The 21,429-nt window shown below is 33.6% G+C and overlaps 2 protein-coding genes across 4 annotated transcripts in view; one reads left to right on the top strand and one right to left on the bottom strand.

Moving 5' to 3' along the window:
* Positions 1–10,185, bottom strand: part of LOC123526502 (probable serine/threonine-protein kinase DDB_G0278509) — a 68,948-nt gene extending 58,763 nt beyond the window's left edge. For both annotated transcript variants that reach the window (XM_053523004.1, XM_053523005.1), the window contains exon 1: positions 9,960–10,185. The gene's annotated coding sequence lies outside the window, so the exon portion shown is untranslated. The remainder of the gene's footprint in view (positions 1–9,959) is intronic.
* Positions 10,186–12,334: 2,149 nt separating this feature from the next.
* Positions 12,335–19,895, top strand: LOC123526505 (forkhead box protein L2-like). Of its 2 annotated transcripts, none has more exons than XM_045305680.2 (4): positions 12,335–13,013; positions 15,400–15,993; positions 16,826–16,973; positions 19,659–19,895. In XM_045305680.2, exons 1-4 carry the CDS (start codon positions 12,545–12,547, stop codon positions 19,660–19,662), a joined length of 1,215 nt encoding a protein of 404 aa, XP_045161615.2. In that variant the 5' UTR covers positions 12,335–12,544; the 3' UTR covers positions 19,663–19,895. The 2 variants fall into 2 exon arrangements, with proteins under 2 accessions (XP_045161615.2, XP_045161614.2); XM_045305679.2 differs by having other exon boundaries at positions 12,340–13,013; positions 15,397–15,993.
* Positions 19,896–21,429: the final 1,534 nt, after the last annotated feature.

Below are 21,429 nucleotides of genomic sequence, written 5' to 3'. Positions count from 1 at the left end.
TGTAATGTTGTTAAAACTTGTTGCCCAACTCATTTGCTTTTGTATTTTTGTAATTCTATGTATCTACTTGCATGTATATGTGAGCAATAAAATATGGTTAAATCAATAAGCAAGACTTAAAAATAGACTCCCGCCAAATAATTACGTAATGAAATAGTGTCTGGTCACGTGATATTTCTAGCAATGTTGAGCTAGGCGTCAGGATTGCAATTACTTTCTTTAATTTAATTTTTGCGTAAATGCATATGTGGAATTTTTGTCTGTACATATATGCTTAAGCTTCGCGTGTGTTATTACGTGACAACAACATCTGCGGAGGACAAATTCTGTATAGAACTGCGTTGAATAAATGTAGGCCTACGTGTAAAACATCTGATATCTTGTTTTTCAAAACAATTAAGAATACACATAAAGTAACCTACCGATAACAGTTTTCATCATTTTCGTATTAAACATCTGTAACATAGTGCTAAAAACAGATTTTCTTAAAAGGGAGAATTCTGCATATGCGCTAGAAGGAACCTCTTGATAAGCTAAATCTTGTAAGATAGAATGTTTACAGACAGTCAACCCACCTTTAGTAACTACTCATTTACAATTCATTTTTCATCTATACAGATCTATACTTAGTTTTAGTACAGTGCGTAAGTTTGTTTTGAAGGAAAATATCACATTTTGCGGTGAATGTCACTTACTATTGACCTGGCGACCAGTGAGATAAGCAGACTTTGCTCTTAATGAAATATTAACGGCTTTTTCTCTAATGTGGCTTAATAGCCTATTTTTTGAACTCTGATAACCTAACTTTAAACTTGACCAACATTTTATAAAGAAAAACATTGAATAGGACCATTAGGACCAGGTTTCAATTTGATCAGGCAGAATATGTGACCTCTAGCAGGGAAACGTAGTGACACCGGAACCCCAAGACCCATCATAGTAAAATTTGTGTCGTACAGATCTCGCCAGCGTCTTCTTAAGGCTCGTACAGGATTGAAATCACACGGGCTAAATGGCATATACATCAATGAAGATCTCACTAAGCAACGTAACTTTGCTTTCTATACTGCCCGACTTCTAGTAAGAAATAACAAAATCGATAGCTGCTGGACTTTCGACGGTATGATATTTGTAAAGGACAAGCACCAAAACGTACATCGTGTCACATGTAGTGAGGATCTGGTCAGATTCGAACATTGACTTTTCGTTAGTGTACAACAGTGTCCTAATTATAAGTGCAAACTGTACTGATAAATTTTGTCACAGTCACTGAGATCACGTTATATAACAATAGTACAGTTATCCTACTATTTATAGCTATGGTCATTATTATATTGTGTTTCACATGCATTGTATTGTGACTAAATCTCATCAATTTTCGTGCAAGGCGAAATATGCTATATCGTAGTTTTTTGGGGTTTTTTGGTTGATGTTTTTTTATTAATACCGATAGTTTTTTTTTTCTGTGAATTATTAACATACAATACCGTAAAATATGCATTATTGTCTGTAAGTTTGTATTTTTTGTATATATTTTTCCTGTATTCCTGTTCTCTATGTGAACATTTGAGGATCAAATGATCAAAAATTTGATTACTTTTAATTCACAATTACCAGAACTTAACGTGTAATGTATAAATTTCATTTACATTATCCAGTTTGGTAAGAAATTCCATACATTCGCTGTAACGATTACTTGATCACAAACCTTATCTGCAAGCGTTGTTAAATGCCACTTAATATCCATACAACTCACTTTTGTCACTTATGATTTTTGTTGTTTTTTCTTTCGTTACAAAATTAAGACTGTGTCACAAGTTTCAAGCAGTTTACAGTACCTCCAAGTAATCTCGTCACTTTGTCAAGTATTTTTTGTTCGCAATAGTTATATTTCACTACAAAATTAAGGTTCTAATAATCTCTAGGTTACAAAGTTACATTCTTTGTAACTTTGAAACAATAGTAGCGTTATCCTGCAATTTGTAGATATGGTCATTATCATATTGTGTTCCGCATTGATTGTATTGTGATTAAAACCTTTCAATTTTCGTGTAAGGCGAAATATGCTATTGTAGTTTTGTTTTTATTAAAACCGATAGTTTTTCGTGAACTATTAACATACACATACTGTAAAATATGCATTATCGTCTGTATGTTTATTTGTGTTTTGTATGTTTTTTTGTTTCTTTGTTTTTTCTCTAGTATTCCTGTTCTTTAAGAGAACATTTAAGGATCTGGTGGTCATAATTTGGACTACTTTTATTCATAAATATCAGAACTTAACGTGTTATGTATAAATTTCATTTATATTATCCATTTGCCAAATATATTTGGTTCGCAAAGTATATATCATTACACAATTAAGACTTGGTCACAAGTTTCAAGCAGACTTCAGTACTTTCTAGAAATTTCTTCACTTTCGTCAAAGTATTTTTTTTTTTTTTTTTTTTTTTTTTTTTTGTTCGCAATAGTTATATCTCATTAAAATATTTAGGTTTTTAATAATATCTAGGTTACAAAAAGTTACATTCTTTGTAACTTGGAAAAATAGTACATTTATCCTGCTTATTTATAGTTCGCATGCATTGTACTCTGACTAAAGTCTCATCAATTTTCGTGTAAGGCGAAACATGCTATATCGTATTGTTTTTTTTTTTTTCTGTTGTTTTTTATTATTAATACCGATAGTTTTTCGTGAACTGTTAACATTTACATACTGTAAAATATGCATTATCGTCTGCAAGTTTGTTTGTGTTTTAGTATATTCATTTTTCTCCAGTATTCCTGTTCTTTATGGGAACATTTAAGGATCTAGTGGTCATAAATTGGATTTCTTTTGTCAAAGTATTTTTGTTCGCAACAGTTATATTTCATTATAAAATTAAGATTTCAATCTCTAGGTTAGAAAAAGTTACATTTTCTGTAACTTAGAAAACTATATTGGTGCCTTAAAATTGTGATCTTATAGCTAACCCCGCGAGTCAATATATGTTGTGTTATGTGGTTCAGTCCGTTTTTCAAAAAAGTTTTATTATTCTCAAATGTTTATCGTACTCTCTTTTCTGTACTTCACTTTTGTAAAAAAATGTTCTTGCTTGCAAACATTTTATATTTCACTACAAAATCATGGTTTTTAGCAACTGGTGCACTACAATAGGTTAATATTTTTTGAAACTCGGGAAAAAACAGTAAAAATGTTGTTTTACAGCGTATCCCAAGAGGCCAGGTCTACTGTTTTTCTCTCATGGCTAAGTCTGTATCAATGTTTTTCTTCTTTTTTTCCTTTTATCATCAGATGCTAATTGTATGAAACTGTACTTCTTAGTAATCTCCCACTTGTGTCAAAATAAATTTTGTTCGCTTAAAATTATATTCTTTACAAAACAAGGTTCATATAAATACTGATTACAAAATTAATATCCATTGTTATTCTAAAACTACTTGTACCCCATATTGTTGACTAACGGCACATTTCACAAGACCATATGTTGTGTATGTTTCTGTTATGGCACATCTTGTTTCAAGATGTTTTCTTTTTTTCTTTAATTGTTACTTATTATAGAACACTATATAAGCTTTACTTCCTATTTAGAATTTCACTTTTGTCATTTATTTTAGTATTGTTCACAAAAAGTATACTCATCAGAAGTCAAAACTTCAATAATTACTAGATTACATAAAGTAATATTCTCTGTAACTCAGAAAAATGGCGTAAGGCTTAAACTACGAGGTCATGTATGGTATGTCTTCTTTTATTTTTTTTGTGGCTAATTCTGCAGTTTCAAGCCGATTTCTTTTTTAGTATCAACGTTAACCATATGATCTAACAGAACAGGAGCAATACTTTCTATTCACTACTTTTACTTCATAACTAAAACTTAAACATCATAAAACACCATGCATTATAGACCTGGAGCGGTTGAATTTCACACCATATCCTTAATTTATACAAAATTAATCCTATTCCTTAAAATTTCAGTCAACTGCATTGATTCCAGTATAATCTATCTTCCTTCTCTACAAATATGATTTTACTTTTCTCTTGTGTTTTGTTTTGGTTTCTTTTCTCCTTTTGTTTTGACAACAACTCAGTATTGTTTTGTATTGTATACCTGTTGATAGTTATCCTAAAGTTTTATACCAGGACTTTCTCTTTCATGGTGGCTTTCCTATTGTTTCTTCTGCTGTGTTCTGCAGTAACGTAATTATGAAACGTAAGTCATCTACCACCATGAGAGGAATTTATCTGCCTGTTAAATTCAGATTTCTTTTTCTGGTATGGTTATTGTTTTATTCTTGCTGTGATAGTTATCTGCCATTTGCTATAATTTCGGATCTTTTCTTCTCTATACAACATTACACAACCTTAAGGTTCAGTTGAACAGTCACAGATACCCAGTCAGCCAAAAGCAGATTAAAAACATATATTTCTCATCCTTGCTCTTTGACTCTTTTGCTATACTGTTTATATCCGTCCAAATTTGGAATATTCATTCACTTATACTTTATCAGGTGATTACATCTAAACCCAGGACCTGGATCGAATGATTCCATATCGTCATCATCCTCACTACGACCTTTACGGAGCATAATTTATCTCTCCAAAACATCTCCTTTATCCAGTTAATGTTCAAAGTATAGCTTTAAAGTTAGATTCCCTTATGCAGAGCTAAAGGACTTCGGTATCTTAGCTTTTTCAGAAACATGGTTACATAGAGATTTTCCTAACGACGAATTAATTTTGGAGTCTTTTTCACTTCCTGAGAGAAAGGACCTAGCAGACGGATATGGAGGCGTTATTCTTTATGTAAAACAGTACTATACTATAGAAGAAGGCGTGATCTTGAAATCAACGGTGTGGAATGTCTTTGGATTGAAATAGTAGTTTCTAACAAACGTATTCTTTTCGGTACATTTTATAGGTCACCAAATACTGATGCCTTTCAACACTCTTTGATATTAGACTCTATTCATCTTGCTTTTGATACAGGTATTAAAAACATCATTATTGCCGGTGACTTTAATCTTAACATAGCCAACCAGGTTTCTAACAAAAAAGTCAGTAGTATATGTGACCAGTTCTCCTTGACGCAGTTAATTGATACACCTACACATTCACTGAGAACATCATCCTCAATCATTGATCTAATTTTTACCTCAAATAAAAACTTAATACACATAAGTGGCGTTGGTGACCCTTTTCTTCCTCAAAACGTTAGATACCACTGCCCAGTTTATGGACTTTTAAACCTTAAAAAGGCAAAATTTCCACCATTTTACCGCCACGTTTGGATATTCGATAAGGGTAACTACGACAGACTTAGGCAAATACATCAACATTTGACTGGGACTCTCTCAAACATGAGGATATGATAAGTACACGGAAAACATTGCAAATAAAATTATTGAGAATGCCAAAATATGTATCCCGAACAGAAAAGTACTGATCAGAGAGGGTGAACCGTCTTGGTTCACGAATGAAATCAGATTACTAATTAGGAAACGTAAACGTTACTATAGAAAGGCAAGACAAAGAAACACTCCGTATCACGTGGAAAAATTTCGAAACCTCCGCAATCTTATAGTAACAAAATCGTGTTGCAAAGAGTCAACAGTTGGATCTTCTTTCTAAAAAGTTAAAATCAGAATCTCAAAACCAACAAAACTTGGTGGTCTTGTTTGAAATCTTTCATAAAACCTATTCCTCCTCCTCTATTCCTCCCTTGTCATATGATGATAAAATTATTGAAGATATGCCTGGTAAAGCCAACTTGTTCAATGACTTTTTGTTGGTCAAACACGTTATGATGAGAACTCAGCACCGCCGCTGCCACACCCACAATCTGTTGATCACGACCTCCTTGTTAGTATTACTATTTCCCCAGATGAAGTAATATCTGTTTTTACAATCTCTTCAACTAGGTAAATGCTGCAGGCCCTGATAGTATAAATAATCGTATCCTTCGTGAGCTTTCTCTAGAACTATCCGGCCCCTTGTGTGACCTCTTTAATTACTCATTGCGTATTTCTACAGTTCCAAACAGTTGAAAAACGCTAATGTTACACCATTTTTTAAGTCTGGAGACCCCTCTCTTGTAAATATAACTACCGTCCTATTTCACTCATAAGTACTGTCAATAAAGTGTTTATGAAAAAATCGTGTTCAAACATACTTTCAATTTTCTTCATGAACATAACATCCTCTCTCCCCTGCAGTCTGGTTTTGTTCCGGGTGACTGTACAGTAAACCAACTTACTTACTATATCCACAATTTATTTTCACAAGCTATTGATTCTGGTAAAGGAGATAAGGGCTATATTTTGTGACTAAGTAAGGCATTCGACCGTGTTTGGCACAAGGGTCTCATTTATAAACTTAAGTCTATTGGAATCTCTGGGTCCTTATTATCCTGGTATTCCTCATATCTGGCATAATAGGAAACAAAGTGTTATACTTCCTGGCTGTAAATCATCTCAAAAAGTAATCACTGCAGGGGGTTCCCCAAGGATCAATCCTTGGCCCCCTTTTTTTTTTTTAATCTACATCAATGACATAGTCCTAGATATTCAAGCTCATATAAGGTTATTTGCAGATGATACGAGCCTTTCAATTGAAGTTGAAAATCCAAATACTGCTTCTGCTATCTTAAATTCAGATCTTAATAAAATTTCAAACTGGGCATCAAGGTGGATAGTGAACTTAAACCCTTCTAAAACGTAGTCGTTATTGATATCCCGCAAACAAAAAGAGTCTATCATCCTCCACTATTAATGCAGGGTCAGCAAATAAAACGAAGTCCATAATCATAAACATTTAGGTATTTTTCTATCAAATGATCTTAGGTGACTACACAAATTGAGTACATAACAAAGAAAGCCTGGCTGCGAATAAATGTCATGAAAAGTTAAAATTTCAGCTAGACAGAAATTCTCTTGAGTAATCTACAAATCATTCATTAGACCTATTCTTGAATATTGGTGACGTACTTTTTGACAATTGCACTCAAATAGAAAACAGGAACTTGAAAAAATTCAGCATGAAGCAGCAAGAATAGTAACTGGAACAACGAAACTCGTTTCTATTGACAAACTTTATCTGAAGTTGGCTGGGAAACCCTTGCAAACAGAAGGAAAAAACATAAGTTAGTGCTGTTTTATAAAATGAAAAATAACCTCACCCGTCCTATCTTTCAGACCTTGTTCCATCTAATGTAGGAAGAGACCACAGATACCCTCTTAGAAATGCTGAAAATATTCAGACTATGTTCACACATAACTGCATTGTATTACAGTTCCTTCCTTCCATCAGTCATACGGGACTTCAACGCTCTTCAGCGAAATACGTAATGCTTGTTCTCTAGCATCCTTTAAGCGTATGTTAAATAATGACATTCCTACTGTTCCAAAGTACTTTCTGACAGGAGTAGAGAAAATCTCAGATACTTCATACAAGGCAACGTACGCAATGCAGCTCTCTATCTTCTGAGCTCTATGTTAAAACATTATTGAAGTCTCCAAATTGTGACTGCGGGGATGTAGAAACGCCTTATCACTATTTTTTTCATATGCCCGAGTATTCTCACTTAAGAATACAATTGTTCAATATCATATCCCAGTTTTGTACTCCAACATTAAATGTTATCTTACAAGGTAGTCCTGCCCTATCAGATGATTCCACGTTAGAAATATTTACTGCTGTTCAGTGTTACATTGTTAAATCCAAACGATTTGATCTACAAGAAGTAAACATATCAGAAATAGCTTACATGAAAAATAGCATATCAAACCCTTTTAACTGTGTTAAGTGACATGTAACTACATCATGTAATTGCCTCTAGTTTTGTTGTCAATTTCTTACTATTTCTGTTCCTTTTTCTTTCTTTTTTATACCAGTATCTCCTACTACGGATAACTTTATAAATAGTTACTTTACACCTGTGTAATATTCTTTAGTAAACGTTTGCAATTTTTTCCATGCATTTGAAGGTTTCTATTGCCATGAACTATATATGCACATTGTTGTAAAAGGGAGAGGACAACCTTAAGCTTATAAAGCTTCCTGTCCAATCCTTTATTGTATATTTGTAATCATGTTGTAAATATTGCAAAATAAAATATGTTTAAACCAATATGTGACCTCTACAGGTTTAACAATGTAAAATACGTAGCAGTTTTGAGTATTTCAAGGTCCACGGTTTATTGTGACCGTATACATTCTATGTACGATCCATGATGACTACTCAAGAAATGTTGCTGTTGGTACAGTGGAGCAAAATATGTTTTTATCATCAAACATTAATACAGATATCTTTAGGATATGCAAAAAGGCAAAAGTTCTACACCAATAGCTTATCACTTTGAAAGCAAGACTTAAAATGTAGTAATATATTCTTTAATGAACACTGTAGTTCATAGTGCGTTCTAGAGGTAGAATAAAGAATGATAATTTCGTTGTCAAAATGTATAACTATATCACCTCATTATCTCCCTTACAACAAATCCATGCGTATAACAGCAGGGAAGGAGGGAGCGGGGGAGAGACTGGCAGTTTTGGGTCAGGAGGCTTGATTACACATTTACTAAGAAACTTTGGCTAGTAAAAGTTGTTCTTTGAAACTGGGGCCAGAGTAATCATTTGCAAAGAACGATATATAGCCTATAAATTTTCAAATACCATCAGAAGTTGCCAAATGATCTAATTGTGTAAGTGTGAGGTTAACTGGAGCAAAAAAAAAAAAAAAACACACACATTTTTTCGCCGTCTTAAATTAGCATTCATATAAATGTACGACTAAAATCATATATGTAGCCCACGTAGCCATAACGTCAAAAGCATCAAAAATAGTCCCTCTGGTAAAATTCCCTTTTTTTATTTAGTTTGTTTTGTTTTGTATGACATCATTGTAAATAAATTGCCATAGATACATCACCATATTACCACTTCGAAAAAATAAGAAAGATTATTACATGACTTCTTATAAAATCGACGGTCAATATTTTTTTGTGTTATTGACTGGTCAAAATTTCACAAAATCTCTTTACCTGGGCTAAAGTCAAATCTTTAAGGAGAAAAACGATAGAACATTTATTTCTTATGTCCTGTAATAATACATAGAAGAACATTTATTTCTTATGTCCTGTAAAAATACATACAGTCAAACCTGTGTTAAAGGCCACCTCTGAACAGAGACTACCTGCTTCTAAAGACCACATGTATTGTTTCCCATTTTAACGTTTACAGTGGCTTTTAACATGTGAATAAAGACCACCTCCCAATAAAGACCACATTTTGGCTCTCCCAAGGTTGGTCTTTATAGACAGGTTTGACTGCAGATCTATATTGAATGACTTGTCGATCAGTAAGTGAATATTTTGCCCATATCAGCGCGTTAACTAACGAATAATAAGGAGATGAAAAAGTTATGTACAGTGACCAGTTGAAAACGTTTTCCAAACATTTTCTCTCTCGGTGACCTGCTTCCTGGACCAGTCCTCGAGCTTTAATAAGCGACTGTAGAGGACTCGGGCAAATTACATTACCTTTTGGATTAGAACCCCCTCTCTGCATGTGTATCAGGAATCCGACGTGCTCTACACCACCGTAGTCAACAACTTAGACTAGCTCCTAGAATATGATATATCATTTTTATAATTTTTATTTTTAAAATTGTGAATTTAGCCATCCTATATCCAATATCCTGTGATAATATTACAACAAGTTCTCTCAGAAAATCTCTAAAAAAATGACTTGATTTGTCACTAGTACATAGAATAAAAGAAAAATTACAAAAGTTGAAAATTTGTGACAAATTCTTTATTATCAGTCTAGTAGCTAGTCTATCAACTACACTGCGCATATCTACGGTTTCTTTCTTATTTCTGTTTTGTTTGTTTTCTGTTTTTATTACCTTGCCTAAAATGACTGGAAAATATAATAATTTTGAAAAGGTTGTACTTACCTTTAAACACTATAAAATCATCTGAACACTATAAAAACTCAACTTTGCGTAAGGCTACTTTTAACAATCCCTCTAAAGCTGTCTTTGAAAGGAAGACTCAATGTAAGGTCGGCGCTGGTTGGTGTTAGAAGAAGCACATCTTGAAAAGTGCAAAGCTAATGATTAACGTCAAACGAACTTAAGGAAGCACTTACATGTGGTATCTCTCATGTGAAATTCTCCTTATGGTTCTACTAGCTCACCTCTGAGCATTTGATTAAGTCCTTATCTCTGTTATTTAATAGTCAAAGACAAGTTATCAGTTACTTTTCAAAACCAAATTAATAGTTTTAAGATATGTTGTATATTATAACTTTTAACTCATAATATTTAAAATGTGTCCACAACTTAACAAAAGTAACCTGCCCGGTCAGTCCAGTATGTAGAGCATACGACCCGTAAAGCGGGAAGTTTCTAGTTTGATCTAGAGAATTTTATCCCGGACAAGGAGAGGTGGAGAATTCTATCCCGGGCAGGGAAGGTGGAGAATTCTATCCCGGGCAAGGAAATGTGGAGAATTCCATCCCGGGTAAGGAGAGGTGGAGAATTCTATTCCGGGCAAGGAAGGTGGAGAATTCTATCCCGGGAGAGGTGGAGAAATCTGTCTCGGGCAAGGAGAGGTGGAGAATTGTCTCGGGCAAGGGGGGGTGGAGAGTTCTATTCCGGGCAAGGAGAGATGGAACTATTTATATCCGGACAGTGTGAATGTTCCCTGCGTCATCCGGACAGAAAACAATGTGTAAACACGTTACAAAATACACGTAGGCCTACACTTGTTAGCGTTACCTATATATACCTGAACCTTAAAATCATTAAACAAGCATGATTTAGGTCATCAAATTAGGCCGTAGTTGTGTTTAATAATATGAATGACTGAAGTGTCTTCCATCTTTCATTCATATGCGTACTTGCGAAGTCTTTGCCTGTACAGAAACTAGGAGCCTTGGGCTGTGGATCGCTCTTATCTTAAATATGAAAACAAGCCCTTATCGAACATACTGAATTATTGTTTTGTATATTTAATGAAGGAGAAACCAACATCGGTTCAATTCGATTTATATTTTGAGTTTTGACATATGTTCTGAAATATGACGTGCGATTTTTTAGGGCCCGCACGTCTATTAAATATGATATATAAAGCACTACTTTCAATAATGCACATAAACTTAAAAAAGTTAGGGTCATAAAGGGAGATAATACAAAAAATGGATTCAATAATACTTTTTTCTATGTACATAACATTTTAAACCTTTAAAAACTGAGATTTACAATTATCAGAAATAGGATTTAACAATAAATTAATGTAATAATGCTCTTAAAAATGTGGCAGCCACATTATAAGTATTATTATCAATCAAATATAAATAGTATTACATGTTTTCTGTCAATTGTTGAAATATATGAGTGAATATATCGGGTAATACACACAAATTGGATTATACCACTTAAAAGAAAATTTGTCATTCTTAAAAACAGGAGCTAACAATTCCACTCGTGGCCACGCCACTGGAGAAATTATTGCATCTTATGATATTTCGATTTTACACTGAAACGGAGACCTGCCCTGTTTATTATATTCTATTACACGTTTTTCAGTGAATTATCGAAACATTAAAGTGAAATATATTTGGTATTTTCATAGTGAAAAATATTAAGTATATTTTTCAGTGGTAAGAAATTATAGAATGGGTAAATTTAGTCAAAACAAGAAATGAAAAGAAAATTTGTTTGTCTTAGGTGTTCACTCGTGAAAGATATTTCAATCTTACACTGAAACGTATCGTGTTGTATTGTACTGTACTGTACTGTACATTACATTACATTACATTACATTACATTACATTACATTACATTACATTATATTATATTATATTATATTATATTATATTAAGCAAGAAATAAGGGCGAGTTATTGATAGGTACATGAACTATACAACATAATTATTTTGGGCTGATTTTGTGTTATATCTGGTGAAAGTGAAAATAGAAAAAAAAATACGGTTCCTAACAAAACAAAATGTGAGGACAAAAACCTGTCATCAATGTGTTTTCTATGGCATGGGCGAGTGTACAGTATGGTACGTGTTCTCTGCAGACAATTTAGGTGTAACAATAACAATACCGGTAGGGGGCAACGATAGTCAACGAGATTTCACAAACAAACGAGAGCTAATATGCCAACAGAATATCAACTCTTGTAATTGGCATGATATTTGCACGTCAATCACCAAAAGTATACAAAGTGTTGATAGAGGCCAGCACGTGCGTTTTACCGTTACATCTGATTGGATGTTGATAGGATTCAGCGCGTGCTCTCTATTACGCTTTTTACAGAGGCAGCGAATCAAAAACAATGTTGAACATACGTAGCACCTCCCACAGCAGGTCTGTTTTTAAAACAAACATCATTGCTTTGACTGTTAACTTCATAATGCATGTAAATGAGCTTCGCATATGTTTATTAACAGTGTTACATTTCATGTACCATTTCAAAACATTCATATTTTATGTTTGACAACACTCATTATTCATTTTTTTCTTGAAAAATGGATTTTACTTCTGGAAGGTACCCATTAAATGATCCGAAGTTTTCATTAGGAGGTTATTACAGTACCGATGAGAATAAACATGCACAGTGTGAACTTTCAAGTCTGCAGAATGCAGTGTCTTTTCCGAAATACGGATACAATACCGTTAGGCAAATAAATGACAATTTTGCAGACGACATAGCGGAAAATTTTGACGACAGTGAAAATAAACTTGAGGAAAATGTGTGCGACGACATTGAAAGAAACAATACAACTTATTCTTCGGATTCAAAGCAGAGGATAGAAAACATTGCCCCGCAACGCGACACATATTCTGTTGAAGACAAAATGACTGCCGCAGACGACAAGAGGAGCGCAATGGAAGAGACCAATTATATTGTTAAACTGGAAAAAATGTCTCCCGATTCTTCAGTTGGGGTTCGGGAGTCATTGAAAGTCACCAGCCACAGTGAAAAGAAGAAAAACGGTATACTAGTTGTATTTAACACATACTTTCAAAAATAAATTTAGCCTACCGTTGATTTGTGTCAGTTAGTTGTTCATTTCTTGTTAACATTATTTGGAAAATGAGGCGAAATATTACATTTAATAATGTTTGGTAGTTTTCGTTATTGTTCGTAAGTTATTCATGTGTACCTAGATTACATCCGATTCTTCAAATGGTACGCGTATCGTTTATTTTGTACTTTTGAGATATACAGAGCGCGTTTAGAACTATTTTATCTTTCCTTTTAAATGCTGGTGTTTATATACATGAGAATGAAAACATTTGATATATAAAACTGTATAGCGTGATATTATATTCTGATGGAAGTGATTTCTTATCTATTTAAAGAAAAGTAAGTTTAGAGAAAACTCATTGTCCTTTATTATGATGTTTGAACAAATTTATTTCATACAGACAGATAGACAGTCAGATACCTTTATTTTCTATCAGGTTACACATATGAAAATTACGTGGTATAACAACATGATATACTAAATACATCGTATAATATACACAAACTTGGTGATTTGAAATTTTTTAAATATAATTCATAAATACTGTCTTTTTTCTGAAAATGTATATTAACATGAATAACAGGGTTTTTTTTTTTTTTTGTAATGCACAGTTCTTTGTACAGTACTTTATAAATCAATTAAACTAATGAAGAAGCTTATGATACATACATAGATATACAAAATATCCTGGCGAACAATTAAAGTATATATAATTTCAGAAAGTTTACACATTAACACATTTACAATCCACAGTGCTGAAACTGTTCCGGTCTTATGTCAGTCTTAAACGAAACGAAGTAGAAAAGTGACTACTAGAGTATAGACATAAAGCATTTTTTTAAAAATTTTATCAAATTTATGCAGAAAAATAGAAATGTGTTATCCATATAACCCCCAAACATGCAGTAAAGAATCACATAAATACCTTTTTACAATATGCTGCTGCTTTAGCACATATATTCAGTGTTTCCATTCCTTCTAAACTTGAGTAGTACATGTTTGAACATATTTGTCAGCGATTCAAGCTTAAATATATAAGAAATGCTCAAAAAATATATGTAGACCTGTTTTTCAATCTAGGAAGCTACATATAACATTTTAAGTTAAAGGATCTTCTTACAGATTTCCCCCGATTCTTTTGAATTTGAAAATTAACCCTAGAAGGAGGACCAATTAGTGCATTATATGTAAAAAGGCGTATTTACTTGAAAATCTGCAACATTATAACCCATTTCGGAATATTTGCTTAAAAAGATATTAAAAGTTCAATAAAAAAAATACGATGAGCAATATTTTAGGTGTATAAGTTCACATTTATCATCCCGCTTGTGCAAGTGAATCAGCTATAGGATACAAGAATTACTCACGTTCTGATACTTTCCGAATTTGTATGTGTCATTCAAGGTTAAATTTCCATTTATGGGGATTTTTGATTAACAATTTTACTGCTACATGTGTGTATGTGAAATTTAATATATTGCATAAAGTAAGCGAATTTATTATATATATATATATATAGCCTACTGAGTCATTTCAATATTTATGAAAAAAGTATTAATAAATTAGTTTGTTGAAAAGTTATTAAAATTCCAAGGGCAGCAAGATAAAGAGTGAAAATGAAACAAAGATAAAAGGACCATATGGGTGGAGTTTTAAAAATATTGTGTGAAATTTGGTTCTCGTATTTTTTGCAGATCCTTTAAAATATCTTTTGTATGTATTTGGTTTTTTACTTTAGCTCAAAATGAAAGACGTAGTAAGCATGAAAAGATACGTTACTTGCGAACACAGCGTCGTTCTGCAATATGAGGTCCTTTAACATGACAACTCATATACTAATTATCTATTACATACTCATTTTTACTCTACGTTTAGTAAGAACTGAACCGAAAACGTTAATATGTTTCCGTATTGACATCTGAATTTCATACCGGGTGCGTGACGTCCTTTTAGTGGGTGTCGCGTTAGCTTTTCATTTACGCCTGTATTGTCAATTTTGTTCATGCCATTGAACAAATTCTTAATATTTATATAATAATAATATTTGTAGATACGTATGTAATAACAAAAATATTAGCTTTGTATCGTGAAATATGCACTCGTTCCTCAGCGGAATAATATTGCGCTCCTAAAGTAGTATAATATTTCCACTGCAGAACTCGAACAAAGCTAATAACCTATAAATATTGATTTTTTATCCGAATATGTACAAATCCGTCAAAATGGGTTGCAACTACCGAAATCACAAGCTGACTTTTCTACTTCTGGTCATTAAATGAAAATATATTCAGGTATTTAAAACTTCTATATCGTTTAAATCTTTAAGTGACCTTTTCCATTTTTTTCAGCAGATGCAAGGAATAAAGACCAGGATCCCAACGTAAAACCACCGTATTCTTACGTCGCGTTGATTGCCATGGCAATAAAAGAATCCGGAGAAAAACGGCTCACACTAAGTGGAATTTATCAATTTATAACAAATAAATTTCCGTACTATGAGAAAAATAAAAAGGGATGGCAAAACAGCATAAGACATAACCTTAGCTTAAATGAATGTTTTGTAAAAGTGCCTAGAGAAGGCGGCGGAGAAAGAAAAGGCAATTACTGGACTTTGGATCCAGCGTTTGAGGACATGTTCGAAAAGGGGAATTATCGCCGACGACGACGAATGAAGAGACCGTATCGTCCGGCGATTGCACTTACCAAGTCATTCTTTGGTGACCCTGCTCATTGTGCATTTGGACAATTTTCTTTTGCCAAGAACTACTTTTCTCCACCACCTTATTCCCAATATTCGGCCTATCACTCATGGTCCCTCCCCGGGCACAGCCCGACCCCAGGGCCTACCACGATGAATATGAATTACAACTCTTGTGGACAGAGTTCCAGAATGCCTCACGCTGGATCGTCTCTGGGGTCATGTGGATACGGGTCTTTACAAACAGGTCAGTAGACAAATTCTCAGTTTTATGATTGTTGTTGTTGTTATCATCATCATCATCACTGTCGTCATCATCATTATGACCTACATCCTAATGAAGGTGATTCCTACTTCTTCAAGTATAGGGTTTTTTGCTTACTATTTGTTAGACATTGAATGTAATTGATATTTGTTTCTTTAGACAGTAGTAGGGGCGGAATGGGTTCGAAACTAGAAATACATGCAAAGGTCAGTCCGTGTTGTATATGCGAGAACACTTTAACTGTGTTTATTACCTACTGTTTTACACTTCCTTTTCTCGACACACATCAGTAGAAAGGATGTAATGTTCTAAATAATGGCATATTATTTTTTTTTTTATTTTCTCGTTTTTAACGGTCCTAATTGATTTTACATTTATTAGACAAATGATGTGCAGACTGAATAGTAAAAGTATAGATTTTGTAAAAAATATATTAAATGTTCACAAGAATACAACCGAAATACATTTAATACTTACCATGCTAAATTTCTATAATGAACATGTCCATCTTTCAATTTGGACAGTACCATTAACTGTTAAAAGGGGTGCTTACCAAAACGATACTGACTGAATGGCGAACAGTGCAGATCTTGATCAGAATGCATGGATGTGCAGGCTGATCATGATCTACACTGGTCGCAAAGGCAGAACCAATCGTGTCCAGCATAATAAAAGTTAAGATAAGGTATTTATGTATTGTAGGAAAGTTTATAATAAAAAGAATGTTCTAAGTACCAGAGGCTTGTGTCAAAACAAAATAGTTTCTTATGTTTTTCATCAGTTTTCGATATATACATGTAAATTTTATTTTCAGGGTTTCAGCTCGGGGGTAACTCAGGAAGCCACTATTCCCAGCTAGGAGATTACTCTTCCGTCCCGCCGCCGACGGCTTCACTTGCATTTTCCTGTCGGCAACAGAGCGAACCCTTCAATCCTGTACACTATGCGTATTGGTCCGACAGGTAGTTTAAAGATTTTATACATTTGAAAGAGCTTTCTAATTTCCATGATGGTTTTACTATACATTTGGGTTAAGCAACTAGTACATTACAAATAAATATGAAGTCTATTTTCAAGAAAAAATAATTATCTACAAATTATTCGTTTTACATTCTTATAAATTCGATTCCATGAATTTATTGTACCTTAAGGGCCTCCATTTTCCGAGTGGTTATGGTCGCTGGCTTGAAACCATTCTCGGCTCATCGTGTAATGAACCCCTACAGATGGCTTTGCGGAAGTACGGTGATTTTGCTTATATGCCCGTCCGTGTATGAACTAAGGCAATGATGGGTAATTTCCTCTACCATGTTAAGCTGGACAGACGCAGTATAACCTGCACTGTGCTGGTTTGCTTGGAAACAGACAAAAAACAACACCAAGAAATTTTCACACTACACGTAGATATAAAGTTCTGCTTATCGGTGTCATTTAAGAGTCATGTCTCAAGATATCGCAATATCAACATTTTTCAAAACAGATAGCTACATCTAAAATTATCATTGCTAGTTAAAGTGAGGTGTGACTTTAAACATTACAGCTATTTTTCTAATACTTTGAATTACGGTTTTGGTACTTGACTAACGTAAAAGTGGATTTTTCTGCATATTTTAGTACTGTAAAATAGAACGGAACTTAACGGAACAAAACATAAATTTTATTGTTATGCACAGGTTACTAAACATACACTTTGCAAATATATAGATAGCATATACATATGGGCCGTTCCATGAGAAAACCTGTATTAGTGTCATGATGTAATTATTGCATAGTAAGTTGTTTAAAGTACTGGAAAATCACTGTTTTCTTATGTTCATAAACAATATAGAAACAACTTTATTGTAATAAAGTTATCAAAGGCAAATTAAATTCTACCATATTTAACAAATAAATATCATTTGTGTTGCCATGGCAACAATACTTTCAAAGCACGTATGCATCACGAAAATATGGAGGTGTATAAATAAAAGGTCCGTCATGTAACCAAAAAACATACGGATAACTTATTTTTCAGAAAACATATATGGACATGTTAAATATGGCAATCACACATTTTTTTTTATATCAGTAAGTAAGCAGCCTATCTGCGTCAAATTAGGGACGGAAAATATCAATACGAATGAAGACTGTCCAGCAAGCGTATAATAGAGCTATATATTTACATTCTTCCGTGAACTTACTAGCGGAATGCTTTTACTTTCATTTAGAATTCCTGGTAATTTAAAGTGTTGTCTCAATTTTTGAAAAAAAAATTTTGACGTATCACTTTAGGCACGTTCCTTAAAAAGCTTTCGTTTCATGGAAACTGCTGGTCAGGTTCTTTCCAGATATTATTAATTATTCTCACAGCAATTTGAGCCGCGCTATGAGAAAACCATCCGCGCAGTCTGGTCAGGATCTATGATGTTCGCTAATAGTTTCTCCAATCCCAATAGACTTTGAAAGCGAACTGCATGGATCCTGACCAGACTGCGCGGATGCGCAGGCTGGTCTTGATCCATGCTGGTCGCAAAGCCACTATGTTAGTTTTCTCATGGCACGGCTCATTTTGATTCCAGGGTACACCCGCTGGACATATTTTACTTGTTTCTGAAAGTAATTTCAATTCGTGAAAATGCATTTTGAACAAAATTCCCCAAAAAATCTCGTTTACTAGTATATTTGCGTTTAAGCAAAATAACATAACACAATACGATCATGCACGGTCTTCATTATGTATCGCAGATTTACACATGACCATGTTCGACAGGAGGTCGGAATATCGCCGACTTGGTCACTGCTCCGTACGATCGTTGCCCAGGCAACCTCGAACTATCGATTTTTCGAACAAATTTAGCTTCCCCGAGCGTGTTCGAACTTTCGAGAGTCGACTTATATAAGACGTTTATAGGGCACAATGTACTCCACACACGCGTGCAGTGGTATTTACAGTAGAATCCATACTTACAACCAGCCCAAAATTAAGACCCCGCTTACAAGAGCGATTTTTTCTTTCATAGAACGGAATGATTTGTTCTTAACTCTAATGGTCGCTTGTCCAGAAATGCGACAACATGTACAGCAGTATATATAGTGCATTTCTTGGGCGAAATGTACTTTTAAGATTCTGACACTGTCGGCACTAGGGCATAGGAGCATTTTTTATTTTTTTAAACATTTATTTTGATTTTATATCCGTATGGAAACATGGACTTCCGTACGAGTCCTCTCTTCCGTTGTGTCATGTTTCATACCTGAGTGTTTTATGTAGATACAAATCCATATAAAGAGACCTTGTTTTTATTCTGATACAAAAAAAAAGATAAATCCGTGTTAACAGTTATATGCCATTTTGCAATAAACAACTTAGTTATATAAACAGCTTTCTAAGTTTGAAAAAGTACATGTACGTCAGGAATAGTAAGATTCCTGCAAAAAGTATAACTTACTCTGTGGAAAATCGCAGGTGAAAAAAGGCAATAATCCAAGCCCGGCAAAAATTACATAATCGCGTTTCTTTCTGTAACTGCAAAAAGAAAGCTTTTCATCAGAACATATTACACGAAAATCATTGTCAATGTTTTTTTTTTTTTTTTTTTTTTTTTTTTGTTCTTGTTTTTTTTTTTTTTTTTCTCAACAATTATGAAATGTAAAATCTTCTTTTGCAGATGATTGCGCCCAGAGAGTAGTCATCACAGAAGAAAATTCGATACGAGTATTATATATATTGAAACAAGCAGTTTTAATGCAGTTTGGACGTATGTACGAGAACATAGAAAACAAAATGACAATTATTTTCGATGCAGCGTTTGTGAAATTATTGTTGGACAAACTATTAAATCGTTGGTTCATGTGAAAAGTTTTATGTAATTAAATGTGTACAGCAAATATAGTTTCAAAACATATTATATTATTACATTAAGCGGGGTTTATTTTAAATATCCCATGAAATAAGGAAGTCAAATGTGTTGATACCAGGAATATTATATAAGGCACCATAGATAAATGTTGTGTCATTTCGTTTTACTCTGTCCGATGTTTGTTTTGGTTAACACTTGAACTTCTTGTGGGGCTCATTTCAATGTAGGAGGGCAGTTGATAAATTTCATACAGTCCTAGTCCACAAGGGAAGATTTTAGGTTTATTTCTGGAATCTTGATATTTGTTTTGACTGTGATTGACAAGCAATCGTGTCGGCCTAATGAAAAATAATGAACATGTACATGAATACCCGATTAGAAACAAATATTATACGTATATACGAGAGTCAAAATGTAAGCCTTATTTCCCTTGAATCGTGAATCTATTTTTTTTTTAAAGGAATCATGACCTTGTATACAAAGTGATGTTTTTATACAAGTAATCAGTTTCAAAAAAGACACGTTGATGTCAATCATATTTTAGCAGTGTTACAGCATGATTAAGAATTATAAAAGATGCAATATCAGATACTGCGTTACCATGCTGGACACAATTAATTCTGCCTTTAACGACCAATGTAGATCATGATCAGCCTGCACATCCGTGCAGTCTGATCATGATCTGCACTGTTCGCCATTCTGTCAGTATAATTTTGGTAAGTACCCCTTTTAACTTGGTACTATCCAAATTGCAAAATGGACAAGTTCATTATAAATATTAAGCAGAGTAAGGGTTACATGGTTATTTGACTGTGCACTAGTGTGTCTGTTTCAGTTCTATCAACATGAGTGTAAAAATCCCAACAAAAAACTTCCTACAAGCATAATATTACCCAGCAATGGTCATTTTTATTATTGTTGGTTTAGATCATATGTTGAGTTACAAGGGGGTACAGTTGTGGGGAGAGGGACTGTTAGAGTGTCAGATATACACTATGTAGCCAAACAGATGTGATCTGTAATTAAGATATTTCCTAATGAACACTTCGGGTGTATAAGTTTACACCATATGCTCTGGAATTCGTACTGAAATCCCCAAGAATTTATTTACATTTCACATAATTTACACTTGTGGTGTACTTTGAAAGAAATACCAGGTTCTTGGTTTGTAAACGTTTGTTATAATGTAATGATTTAAAATGTCAGAAAGTTCAAAAACTGTTCATTATGTAATATTTAGTGTTATAATTGTGTTATGGCAATTCTAATGTTGGAGTGACTTGTAGCCTGGCCATTTTACTTTGAGAAAAGTTAAACAAACCCGCCGCCAATTGTATTGACAGTTGAACCAGTAAAATATTACAAAACTTAGAACATTTAAAACCAACTATGATTAAACTTTCTCTGATCCATTTGATGTTTTGATTCATATTTTTTGCTGTTTTTTTTTACAATGCTGCAAAGATGTTAATAACATCATAATTATAGTGTGTCTAAATATGTGATTCGTAGCGTTTTCGGCAGACAGATAATGAAAACTATATTAAATTTTAATGGTTTTTATTCCAAGACCGTTTTA

This window comes from Mercenaria mercenaria, chromosome 14 (assembly GCF_021730395.1).
Source record: "Mercenaria mercenaria strain notata chromosome 14, MADL_Memer_1, whole genome shotgun sequence".
Lineage (NCBI taxonomy): Eukaryota > Metazoa > Mollusca > Bivalvia > Venerida > Veneridae > Mercenaria > Mercenaria mercenaria.
This window is presented reverse-complemented; position numbering and strand designations above follow the sequence as displayed.